The sequence below is a fragment of the Ahaetulla prasina genome, chromosome 4 (assembly GCF_028640845.1).
Source record: "Ahaetulla prasina isolate Xishuangbanna chromosome 4, ASM2864084v1, whole genome shotgun sequence".
Taxonomy (NCBI): domain Eukaryota; kingdom Metazoa; phylum Chordata; class Lepidosauria; order Squamata; family Colubridae; genus Ahaetulla; species Ahaetulla prasina.
In genome coordinates, this window is record NC_080542.1 from 74,125,861 (window position 1) to 74,139,255 (window position 13,395).

The 13,395-nt window shown below is 37.2% G+C and overlaps 1 protein-coding gene across 10 annotated transcripts in view; it reads left to right on the forward strand.

The window, feature by feature from the left end:
* NT5C3A (5'-nucleotidase, cytosolic IIIA) overlaps positions 1-12,571 on the forward strand; it is an 81,276-nt gene extending 68,705 nt beyond the window's left edge. For 8 of the 10 annotated variants that reach the window (XM_058183889.1, XM_058183886.1, XM_058183882.1 and 5 more), the window contains exons 5-10: positions 431-477; positions 1,176-1,261; positions 2,215-2,304; positions 3,334-3,496; positions 6,703-6,903; positions 12,196-12,570. In XM_058183889.1, coding sequence (XP_058039872.1) covers positions 431-477; positions 1,176-1,261; positions 2,215-2,304; positions 3,334-3,496; positions 6,703-6,903; positions 12,196-12,297 — 689 coding nt within the window. In that variant the 3' untranslated portion in view covers positions 12,298-12,570. Of the gene's footprint in view, positions 1-430; positions 478-1,175; positions 1,262-2,214; positions 2,305-3,333; positions 3,497-6,702; positions 6,904-12,195 lie in introns of all 10 variants that reach the window. The other 2 variants (XM_058183881.1, XM_058183890.1) reach the window with 2 other exon arrangements.
* Positions 12,572-13,395: the final 824 nt, after the last annotated feature.

A 13,395-nucleotide genomic window follows, 5' to 3' on the forward strand; every position in this document is an offset into this window, starting at 1 on the left:
TTCATATCTCTCACAAAACTCAAGAAAACCTATGACTGAAAACACATAGTAGAAAGGAAAAATCTTGGATTTTCCTTCTGGTCATTATTTGGTCTAGTTGTGATATATTACATTTTTAACTATTGTTTATCACCATTATATTCTTCTAAATTCCATGTAATGGATTATAGTATAAATGAGACCATTTTAATAAGGACTTTGGGGGACAGATTGTAGTCAAAACTAATTTCCTTTCATGAATCTGGGTATTTAATGTAGGCTAACATGCTGTTATTTTAAAAATAACTTTAACCAATAGTAATGTTAAAGTTGGGGATTTGCCTTATTTTGAGTGAGTTACAAATATTCTACTGGTAGACGGGTAAATTAAAATTTTGCATTGTTTGATTTGCACTTACTAATTTCTCAAATCTTTTTGAACATTTTCCAGATATCATTGACAACTGTAATCTCATTACAGAGGAATGTCGCACAAAGGTAATTTAAACCTGTATTCATTATCAATTCCTTCTGTTATGAAAGGTTGTATTATTTATTTTGTATTTTGCATAGAATTATCATGGTATAGGTAAATCCTCAATTTAGGCTACTTATTCAGTAACCATCACTTAATAATAGAAATTCCAATCCCAATAGCCATTGTAAATCAAGGATTCCCTGTGTTAAGTATACTTATGTGTTAATTTTGGTATGTATGTGCCTTTATATGTTCATACACATCTTAAGTGAGTATTCTATATACTATTTTTTAAGATACTAGGAATATATATCAAAACTAGGGAAGCAGAATAGAGTAAACAGAACAGAACAGAATAACAGAGTTAGAAGGGACCTTGAAGGTCTTTTATTCAATTCCCCCCCCCAAGGTAGGAAACCCTATAACATTTCATGCAAATGCTTGTCCAATCTCCTCTTTAAAACTTCCAATGTTGGAGCATTCACAACTTCTGGAGGCCAGTTGTTCCACTGATTAGTAATTGTTCTAACTTTCAGGAAATGACTCCTTAGTTCTAGGTTGTTTCTCTCTTTGATCAGTTTCATCCATTGTTTCTTATCCTTCCCTCAGATGCTTTGGAGAATAGCTTGACTCCCTCTTCTTTGTGTTTAGTTTATGTAGTTAGAACAAAAATGGGATATTACAGAAATAAATAGCAACTAACTGTTTTTCTTTCTAGTTGTTCCAGCTAAAAGAAATATATTATGCTATTGAAATTGATCCTAGTCTTACAGTGGAAGAGAAGTATCCATATATGGTTGAGTGGTGAGTTTGTGAAAAGTGATTTGTTTACTGTTAAAAGTTTAAAGTTTACAACTGAATAATTAAACAGTTGTTGATAATGCCACCCATTTATTGTGTCTTGATAAAATACATGACCAATTTTAAGTCTACCATTTGTGCACTTAAAACAAGTTTGTCAAGAAACTTGACAAATTATTGCTTTAAGTTATTGCCTCTTAGCTCTTTCTTGCATTCTTTAAGTAATAGTTCATTGGTGTCCTCCAATATTCAAACAGATTTTGAAAATATATAATGCCATCCATCATAATTTTTACACATGCAGTGTTTGGAAAAAATAAATACATAAGATACAGTTATTGAGAAATAAAATCACCGTCCATTATGGGTAGAATAAATTTCCCCCCATATATTTCAACCTTAGATCTCATCAGTCCCAGACAACATTCCCAATAACAAGGAATGGTAGAACATCTGCTAGAGATCAGACTTTCTTCAATTATTGTCCTTTCCTTTTGGATTAATGATTAATGCTAATCATTTTTGTCTCTATTGTTGATTGTCCATTTGATTGCTTTATGTTAAACTGACATTGTTGTACCAGATATAAAGATTGTCAAATACATATCAAAGATTGGCTGATTCAGAAGTCTATTTATATTATTTTTCTAACGGACAGAAAGCCCTAAGGAAGACCCAATTTGATATAGTGGTTAAGGAACTAGATTAGAAATTGGAAGACCATGAGTTATAGCTTCATCTTAAGGGACAAATCCAGCTAAGTGGCCTTTGACCAGTCACTCTCTTTCAGCCTTTGAAAGAAAGCAATGGCAAGCTGCTTTTGAAAATGATAGGGACTAATCCAAATGGTCACCAGGAGTCAAGACTGATTCAAAGATGCACATGCACACACGTGCAGAGAGAAATATTCTGCCTATAAGAAAAGAAACTTTTTAATATTTTATTTTTAACTGTAGGTACAACAAATCCCATGCTTTGCTTATTGAACAAGGATTACAGAAGGACAAACTTGCTGAAATTGTGAGAGAGTCTGATGTTATGCTGAAGTAAGCATCTATTTTTGTAGTCATAAAACACATCGGAAATCAAAAATAGTGTGAAATGTTATATATTCATTTATGCTCCATTGTGGACTTACTCTTGCACTTAGTTTTGATGAGAGAAGTGCTTCAATTTGATTGCCTCATCCGCTGTAACTCTTGTATAGCACATATTGAGCTTCTTACTATATCAGAACACTAAAAATGTTCCATATCATAATGGTTGCATTGTTGGTTCATTATGTTGTTATGATAAATGTAGGATTTGGCTACATTTGAAAATAATGCTTTATGAGAATCAATCACTTTCTGCTTCCTAATCACTTTTTATAGTAATGTAATATAGAAGATTCTATTTCTTCAAAGCTTAATTTTCACTTGCATGGCAGTCATGATCTGAAAGCCTAATCATTACTAACCATTACTGATCTAATAGTAGTACTGCATCTTTTAAAAAAATTCTTTTTCCTTCATTGGGGTATATAAGAATTTTATTATCTGCTTTTTACCCTACTTCAACGAGACTGTATCCTTGTTCTTTCTGAGTGCTTCTCTATTATTGCATGTACTCAGATCCAAGGAATAAGAAAGGAGATATTGCACAAGAAAGAAGGTTTTTTCCCCCTGTTCGGCCTTATCTCTATAAGCAAAGTGCAGAAGATCCATTCTGAATTCCTGGGATTTCTATTTCACCTTTTCAAAGGCAGGGTTTTTTTTCCTTGAGCCACTTATATATCAAAATATATAATAATTTATGAAATAAATGTGGGTATCTGTACAAACAGAAGTCAAACTAGAATGATCAAACAAAAGTAAATTTTTCAAGTAGTTTCCAGAATAATCTATAGGGCATTTCTTTTAAAAATAAAATGTTCATAAAATATTGAAACCTTGGCTTCATAAATAATAAGTCAGTTACTCCAATCTTGTTTATTCTGAAACTGAGAATAGGAGTTATTCAATTCTTATTTCAGCTAAAAAAAATACTCTCAGATTTTAATTCAATTTTTTACAAATAATTATCCTGTTTTACAGAGAGGGATATGAATTTTTTTTTGACAAACTTCATGAACACAATGTTCCAGTATTTATATTTTCTGCTGGGATTGGAGACATACTGGAACAGATTATTCAACAAGCAGGTGTCTACCATTCCAATATCAAAGTAGTTTCCAACTTTATGGAGTTTGATGATAACGTGAGTATAAAAATTCAAATACAAAGTGCAATTATAATTACATTATCATTTACTAAGGTACAGTAGTGGCCAAAATTGTGGAAACCTTTTGGGAAAAGTGTATTTTTGAGGTTTGATGGCTAATAGCACCACTTTTTTTGGGGGGGGGGAGTTTCAAGATAAGCATATTTCACTGCTGGAATGGCCTGGGAATAGCTCAAACCTTAACCCAATTAAAAATCTATGGAGCTGACTAAAGAAACCTTTTAGTCAGAAACAACCCAGCAGTAAAATCCAGTTAATAGAAGTTTTCTATCTTCACAGACTGTTTGTGAATTGTTACAGGCTGTGAATGACCATAATTCACAGCCATCTCAATAAAAGAGGTTTTTGGGACTAAGATTGTGGTTTATGCTTTCTAGGAAGCCTAGGTCAGAACAAGTCCAAAAACAATATATTCAAGTCCAATGTTCTTTTTCAGAAAGTTCAATAATCATAGTTCTTTACATCTCAGGATTATTAATCAGTTCCATTTAAGTAATCCAGGCAGCTTCCACAAATCAAAAGTTACTTTACTTAAGAGTCTTCCTTATTCTTACAATAGAGTCTCCAGTAATCAGAAAATAGATACTTACAGGACAGGACAGTATCACCACAGACCTCCAGATGAATGTTGTTTATTTCTCTTATCAAGAATTTTCCTAGGCTTGTGGGTGTATGGTATATTTTCCATTCACCAGTAGATGGTGCCCTCAGCTGAGATTTCAGCATTGCTTCGAGTGTGATAATTTGATTAATCCAAGTTTAGTTCAATTTCTCTCTATGGTTGTTTGTTGCTTTAAGAAATAGTTCTAAAAGTTTCTTTTCCTGGATTTTTTTTCTTTTAAAGTTAGGGTGTAAATAAAAAAAGAATCTTCTCACCCAGCTCCAGTCATTGTTCATCTACACCACTTCTGCACCTTTCTTTGTTGCCTTGGCTGTCCCAGCTTCATGGTAACCATGGTGGCTGCCTCTTTTTGTCGAGGATGAGAAGGAAGAAACTCTGGGTCAAGCAGGAGAGTTACGGCTCTCCGCAACCACAGGGCACCCCTCTTATCTTCACCACCTCTACAGGGTGGCTTTAGCTCCTTTCAGAGCCCTCCAATGGGGAGAACTCTGTGCAGGGGAGAACTCAGCCCAGGAAGCAAAGACCCACTCCTCACAACCAATCTCGCCAAAAGGTCAGCCGGAAGTCCCTGAAGTTTTTGACACAGTAAATCATGTTTTCCTTCTTAATCACTCTGTAGATTGGGAAATATAGTGTAATGGTTCTTTTTGAGGTGGTAGTTCCAATCTGGATAGGGAGAGTTATCTTCCCAGAAATATCTACTTTGTGGAATGTCTTGGGACTCTCTATTCTCATTCAGTTTTAACATCTTCCTGAAAACCAAATTGAACTCTCCTGTTCAAACGTGGTTTGCCATATGGAGGTAACCTAGACACACATCTTCTACTTGTTTAGCATATAAAAACTGTGGTCTAGGGTGCTTTTATATAATAATGTTTTTATCCAATTGTAGCCATTCTTGACTTAGGAAGCTCTGCTTACATTTATTTATTATTTATTTATACCCACCTTTATTATTTTTACAAATAACTCAGGGCGGCAAACATATCCAATCCATCTTCCTCCTATTTTACCCACAACCACAACCCTGTTGAGGTGGGTTAGGCTGAGAGAGAGTTACTTTTGCAAGGATACCTAGCTGGCTTTCATGATTAAGGTGGGACTTAAACTCATGGTCTCCCACTTTTTAGCCTGGTGTCTTAACCACCAGACCAAACTGACTCTCATGTATCTATACCTTTTTCTTACCTCCCACCTGGATTACTGCAAAGTGTTTTACATGTAATTGTCTTGGAAGCCACAACTGATACAAAATTTTCACATTAATGGATATATGTCAGCTCTTCAGGATAGACTAGGTCAAGGAATAGACTCCATGTGACTACCAGAACTATAAGACAACAAAATTTTGCAAATCTGCTTGGTTTCCTTTCCTTGTGTCAGGGACAAAGTAACCAGGAAGAGTTTAGTCCAAAGGAATTCAAGTTTATTACATGCAATCTATACACAAGAATCTGATTTATTAACAGACAAGGAAAAGTGATCCTAGATAAGAATCAATGGAATTCAAGAGGGACTGGACTCTTGTAGAAGCATAGTAATTCCAAACTGATGATGCATTTGATCTTGCCCTTGGGCTTAGCTTGGTCATCTACTACACCTTCTTCTTAAATCCCAGGGAGTTGCAGGGGAGGGGGAAGCTATCTATTTGTAACACTAATAAAATAATTGCTACCAACCTGCCTTCCATTGAGGACCTGTATACTGCACGAATCAAGAAGAGGGCCGTGAAAATATTTACAGATCCCTCACATCCAGGACATAAACTGTTTCAACTCCTACCCTCAAAATGACACTATAGAGCACTGCACACCAGAACAACTAGACACAAGAACAGTTTTTTCCCGAAGGCCATCACTCTGCTAAACAAATAATTCCCTCAACACTGTCAGACTATTTACTGAATCTGCACTACTATTAATCGTTTCATAGTTCCCATCGCCAATCTCTTTCCACTTATGACTGTATGACTATAACTTGTTGCTGGCAATCCTTATGATTTATATTGATATATTGACCATCATTTGTGTTGTAAATGTTGTACCTTGATGAACTTATCTTTTCTTTTATGTACACTGAGAGCATATGCACCAAGACAAATTCCTTGTGTGTCCAATCACACTTGGCCAATAAAATTCTATTCTATTCTATTCTAAACTTCAGACATGTTTAGTGTGTGTTTTACCTGGTGTTTCCCTAACAACTTTTGGATTCTCTTCTCCTAAGTTATCTCCATCCATATATATTCCTAGAATATATCCTTACATCCTCAGGTGACCTCATTGCTTTGCCAATTGTGTTTGTTTCCAGTTTGCTTCTGAATAAGATAAAATGAAATTATCGTTTTAAGGACATATATGATTCCAAGTTATTCGAGGGGCCTTCTTCTATATTATCTATATTATTATTCTATATTATCTAATTATATTAAATGTATGTAATGAAAATATGTTTAAGAGTTGGTGGAAAGAGAAAATTATCTTGGAAGCATTCTAGAATTATATATGTTATTAATTTCTTTGCCTGGTTACTTTGGAGTAACTTCTCTCATCTTCAATAGGGCATATTGAAAGGATTTAAAGGAGAATTAATTCATGTTTACAACAAACATGATGGGGCCTTGAAAAATACAGAGTACTTTAAACAGTTAAAAGACAACAGCAATATCATATTACTTGGAGATTCTCAAGGAGATTTAACAATGGCAGATGGAGTGGCAAATGTTGAACATATTCTTAAGGTTGGGTATCTCAATGATAAAGTAAGTGTAGGTGATTGATAAGCTTAAAAACTATTGTAATATTCATATTCTCCAGTTTTGTATATTATTTATAGGAATTATTTTTCCGTTAGTTACTTACTTCTAAGTCTAGTTCAGCATAATATTTTCAATGCATTTGCAATTAAGAGTTGAAAACAAAATTAAATATGTGGCAGCTAGAAGATACAGTATGTGACAATAGCTTGTTTCAATTCATTGCTTTGCAGAATGGTAATGTTGAGTTACTTGCTGATATCATTCATGTGCTCTCTGCTAAACTAGAATCATTTTAAAAATAGTTCCCTATTCAAAGATCCATCAGTAAAACCAAAGTAAAAAGTTGTCATGTTGGTTTCATGCATGTTGTGTTAAAAAAAAATCTCTAAAGATATAGCTAAAATATACTGAATCTAATTGCAGATTAGTAGGATGGATCTATTTTCAAATTAGGTAAATAATTAAAATAATGCCATCTTCAAAGAGTATTCAGACAACTTCCAAATCCTTATTTTGCCAGCAGCAGGTAATATTTATGTAGGGGACCTTTAACAGTTTAGCTGGATTTTAAATAAAGATAATCCTTGACATATGATAATTTAGCAACCGCTTGAAGTTGTAATGATGCTGAAAAAAATGAACATGATTGGTTCCTAGTTAGTTGTTGCAGTGTCCCCATAATTACATGGTCAAAATTTGAATGCTTGGAAATCCACCAACACTTATGGCTACAGGAGTGCTTTAACTTTTCCACACTTCTATCTTCCTCTCACCTATGTCCTTTTGGCTGCCCTGCAGCACTCCTTAGCAACAGTGCCAGGTTTAGGGCTGAAAGAGAGGCCTGGCCTTTGTGTTCAGCAATCTCAGCCAGTTGCCAAGGCCTCTACTTGGATTGAAGCCTCTACTTCAATCACAGCACTCAAGCCCCACCCTGTGACTAACCATCGCAGTACCATAGCATAAAGCCCTTAGTTTCCCCCAACGTCCTATGCTCTATAGAGCCTGCCGTACTCATTTGACCACTATCTTCCAATGTTGATGATGTGCATCCAGCTTGACCCTATAGGCAGCTGCAGGCCATGTCATGTCTTCTTCCTGAGGCTGGTTCTTTGAATCTTTCTGGAAGATCATTCACAAATGCTCCAGACAGCTGAGAAGATTGCAAGAAAATGGCTCTCCAATGGGTCTAGAGCTTGGGGAAATGAGGGAATAGCCATTTTGCCTAAACTGCAGTCAGCATCTTTGAAAGGACACTAAATTCACATATTGTTCTAATCACTTTTGGAAATTACTTCTTAAGTTCTTTTTAGTGATTAGAAATCTTTGAATCAACAAGTTTGGCAATACTGGGTGAATTTCCCTTCAATCCTTAATGAAAAAAAATCACCATAATTTTTAAGAACTTTTAAAAATGGAATAAACAACAAAAGGATGATTAAAACTTTGATTTTAAAAAATTACAGAGTAAGATATAGATAAATTTGAAATAAGATTTTGGAATTAATTAATTGGACACTAGACAGAACTAAAGATTATAGTTTAAAGGAGAAGACATAAACTTGATTTACCATTATAAACTGTTAAATTATTATTACAATTATAGTATGAGAAGGCTACAGGAACGATATGAAAAAAGATGTAACAGTATAAAAGAAACCACCTGATATTTTAAAAGTTAAAAGGCATATGTAAACAATAAAACAAGAGAATGACAAAAGCTTGTTAAAAAATCTTGTGCAAAGGAAAAGAAAGAAGAAATCAAGCTCTATTTTTTGTCTAATTTAAGGAAAGGGAGTTGAATTATATATATGAAATTAAAAGATCTTTCTACAACTTTTAAAATGTGAAGTAAAAAACCCAACATTTTTAAAAACTCTACAGTTTAAAACATCTGTATTTCCTCCCTAAAACACAGCTATTTTGTTCAAATGTAATGCACAAGTGAAAATATGGAAAGATCTTTTAATTCTTTAAATTAGATAAAATAAAATGATTTCTAAATTTAGATGGAAACTGTAGATTTCATTTAAAAAGGAAGAAAAAGATAAACTACAAATAATTTCAGTGCTCTTTAATTAGATTTAGATTTTAATCATAATCTGTCACCAACTGGTGGTCCGTGAGAAAATTTTGGTGGTCCGCAGAAACATTATTTGGATTTTTTATATTGCTCTAAAGTTATTTATTTTATTTATTTATTTATTTATTATTTCAATTTCTATACCGCCCTTCTCCCAAAGGACTCAGGGTGGTTTACAGCCTGATAAAAACATCAGATACAAAAATTAAAAAACAGATTTAAAAGACTGATTCGAAATTGGCTGAAAATTCTAAAAACTAATAAAAAACCCGTTAAAAATTATTAGGCCAGTCCTGCGCAATGGAATAAAAGAGTCTTCAGCTCGCATCGGAAGGTCTGGAGGTCAGGGAGTTGGCACATCCCTGGAGGTAGCTCGTTCCAGAGGCCCCCACAGAGAAGGCCCTCCCCCTGGGATCGCCAGTCGACATTGTCTGGCCAACGGCACCCTGAGGAGGCCCTCCCTATGGGAGCGCACTAGTCGATGGGAGGCCACCAGTAGCAGCAGGTGGTCCCGTAAATAACCCGGTCCTATGCCATGGAACGCTTTAAAGGTGGTAACTAACACCTTGAATTGCATCCGGAAGACCACCGGAAGCCAGTGCATCCTGCGCAGGATAGGTGTTACATGGAAGCCACGAGTTGCTCCCTCTATCACCCGCGCGGCCGCATTCTGAACCAGTTGGAGCCTCCGGGTACTCTTCAAGGGGAGCCCCATGTAGAGAGCATTGCAGTAGTCCAGGCGGGAAGTGACGAGGGCGTGAGTGACTGTGCATAGGGAATCCCGGTCCAAGAAGGGACGCAACTGGCATATCAGGCGAACCTGATAAAAAGCTCCTCTGGCGATGGCTGTCATATGCTCTTCTAACGACAGCCGTGCATCCAGAAGGATGCCTAGATTGCGGACCTTCTCCATGGGGGCCAGTGACTCGCCCCCTACAGTCAGCGATGGAATCAGCTGATTGTACTGGGATGCCGGCATCCACAGCCACACTGTCTTGGAAGGGTTGAGTTGGAGCCTGTTTTTCCCCATCCAGACCCGCACGGCCTCCAGGACATCACTTCAACAGCTTCGTTGGGATGGTTAGGGGTGGAAATGTACAGCTGCGTATCATCAGCGTACAGATGACACCACATCCTAAAACCACGAATGATCTCACCCAGCGGCTTCATATAGATGTTGAACAGGAGAGGCGAGAGAAGCGACCCCTGTGGCACCCCACATAAGAGGCGCCTCGCGGCCGATCTCTGCCCTCCCGCCAACACCGTCTGCGACTGGTCGGAAAGGAAGGAGGAGAGCCACCGAAAAACGGTGTCCCCCACTCCTAACCCCTCCAGCCATCGCAGCAAGATACCATGGTCGATGGTATCAAAAGCCGCTGAGAGATCTAAAAGGACCCCTGTCCCGGGCCCTCCAAAGATCATCCACCAACGCGACCAACGCCGTCTCCGTGCTGTACCCAGGCCGGAAACCGGACTGGAACGGGTCCAGATAGACAGTTTCATCCAGATACCGAGGGAGCTGCTGCGCCACCACACTCTCAACAACCTTCGCCACAAAGCGAAGGTTGGGCAATAGTTTGCTAAGACAGCTGGGTCCAGGGAAGGCTTCTTGAGGGGGGGTCTCACCACCGCCTTTTTTAGGGTGGTAGGGAAGACACCCTCCCTCAAAGAAGTGTTAACAATTCCCCGAAGCCAGCCTTGTGTAACCTCCTGTGTGGCCAGTACCAACCAGGAGGGACACGGGTCCAATAAACATGTGGTTGCTTTCAGCCTCCTCAGTATCCTGTCCATGTCCTCGGGAGCCACAGTGTCAAACTCCTCCCAGATGTTATCTCCAAGATCTGCCTCCGTCATCCCGTCCGAATCTACCCAATCTGAGTCCAGCCCATCCCGGATGTGAGCGACTTTATCGTGCAGATATTGTCCAAAATCCTCAGCACATCCCTGCAAGGGGTCCTCCCTAGCTCCCTGAAAGAGAAGGGAGTGGGTCACCCTAAACAGAGCAGCTGGGCGTTTATCTGCCGATGCAATAAGGGCGGCAAAATACTCATGTTTCGCCGCTCTTATCACCACTAGATAGCTCTGAATATGCGACCTTACTAGTGTTCGATCAGATTCAGAACAGTTGGTCCTCCAACCACTCTCTAGGCATCTAGATCACTCTCTAGGCGTCTAAATCAGGGGTCCTCAAACTACGGCCCCTGGGATGGATACGTGCAATGAATGTTTGTGTTGCTGCAGAGAGTCTCCGCCTTTGGGGTCTTTTTGTGTGGGGCAGAGGGGGGCAGAAATTCTGACTTGGGGTCTGCGTCAGCCTCCTGGTATGGGGCTTTGGGCAAAGGCTGGAGGGAAGTGCTACTGGTGGTGAAGGGCTGGAGGACCTTGTTCCAGTGGGACTGCATTATGGCCTAGAACTGGCTGACCATCTCAGCTTGCTGAGCCTCCAGGGACCAATACCTGGCCTTGCACTCTCACAGGTCTTCCCTTTGCTTGGAAAGCCTATGCTCCTAGTCCTCAGTGAGGTGCTTCTGCTGAGCCTCCTTCTCGGTCAGATCCAATTTGAATTGAGCTGTTTTGCCAACTCTTTCGTATGGTGGCTGCTTAGCTCCAACAACTGCTTACTGTTGTTGGGGCACTAAGGAGCCCGGGTGAGCAGGCGAGGAGGGGCTGGGAGTGCAGGGGTAAGTAAAGGCCAGCGAAGAGTGCCCCTCAATGTGACATTGAGTTGACCATATCTACCCAATCAAATGCCAACCTATCCATATCCACCCAGCCAGTCATTAGGCAGATCCTATTAGTGGTCCACAGGATTTAAAATTATGAATTTAATGGTCCCTGAGGTCTGAAAGGTTGGTGACCCCTGATCTAAACTAATAGAAGTATATTTATATCACAAACAACAAAAAGTGTTTGCTTAACTCGAGCTCAATCTAATTTATATATGAATAATTCTGAAATTTTCAGCAAATGTCTTGCATTTGTGCTCGCTCCTTTCTATTTATTTAATTTTATAGTAATTTTATTGAAGATACTTAAATAGTAAAAATATAAATTAAAAGAAAGAATAAAAATTAGGAGCAGAAAGTGCAGAAAAATTAAAAGGAAAATAGAAATAGAAAAAAAATATACTGAAGAAAAGAAATATGTCAGTTTGGTTTTTCATACTGTCAGTTTGGTTTTTCATACTATTTTTTTCTTCACATTTTAAAATCTAGGTTGAAGAACTGCTGGAAAAATATATGGAATCCTATGATATTGTTTTGGTAAAAGATGACTCTCTGGATGTGGCCAACTCAATCTTGCAAAAGATTTTGTAATGTATTATCATTGTTATCTTTTAAAAGAACCCATTGGACAAATTTGCATGACTAGCTATGAAAATGCTGCTTTCCAGACTATTACCATTTCATTTAGAAAGTACTGTATTCGTCATTGTATTGCTCCATGCTGTTGAAATATATTTCATTATTATCTCCTTATTTATTAATTCCAATGGAGATATTGTTAATTATTGGAAAAAATATCTTTATTTCTGCACAATAAAATTCATATTTTCAGCATTTGTGGAATTGTTATAGAAAATAAGAGAAACATGATCAGTATGATAAAACAAATGATTTCATTAATCAATAAATATCAAATCTTTTGAGCTTCATTAGTACAAATTTGTGTAAATCACTACATTTTGATAAAGCTCACTGCTTCTTTGTAGTAGAAAATACAGTTGAATCTAAACATTTTAAAGTCATATTGGCTTAAACAAGGTTAAGATGAAGTAGATATTTTAGAGTTTTACAGTATTGTTAACAAAAGAGTCATATTTAATAGTATTGAAATTTGAAAGGCAATGCTACAGAAAGATATTTCACTGCATTGTGCTATAAGTTAAACATGAATATCAAGTGCTAGAATTCTCATCACTTTTTCCCATGCACAAGTTTTCATGAAAACAAATTTAAAAAGTGCTTTTATTTGTAAAAAAAATCATTTCTAAATTTCTGGCAAAATCTCTTCCCTCCCTCCTTTAAAACTAGACAAAACATTATTGCTTTAGTTTTTCTTCAGGAGGATGTTAATTTTCCAGTTAGAAGACACTACTCAACAAAAAATAAGAATTTTCTCCTGTACTAGTCAGACCTTCAAGTGTTTCTCTGGTGAATACATTCTTGATTATCATCTAGCTTGTAAACAAGTATCAGATGTGAATTTGGGTGTGAAAAGGATTGTTATAATGATTGCTGGTTTAGATTAAGTGGATAAACTTACCAATTCAAAGCTCACAAGCATAGTTTGCAAGTGAAATACATATAAGTAGAATTCGTTGAACAAAACCCAACCTAACTTTTGGAATTCCATAACTTTGATAGATGCCATCAGGAAGAGTGGAAAGGAAGAAAGGGGAAAATTGGATCAGA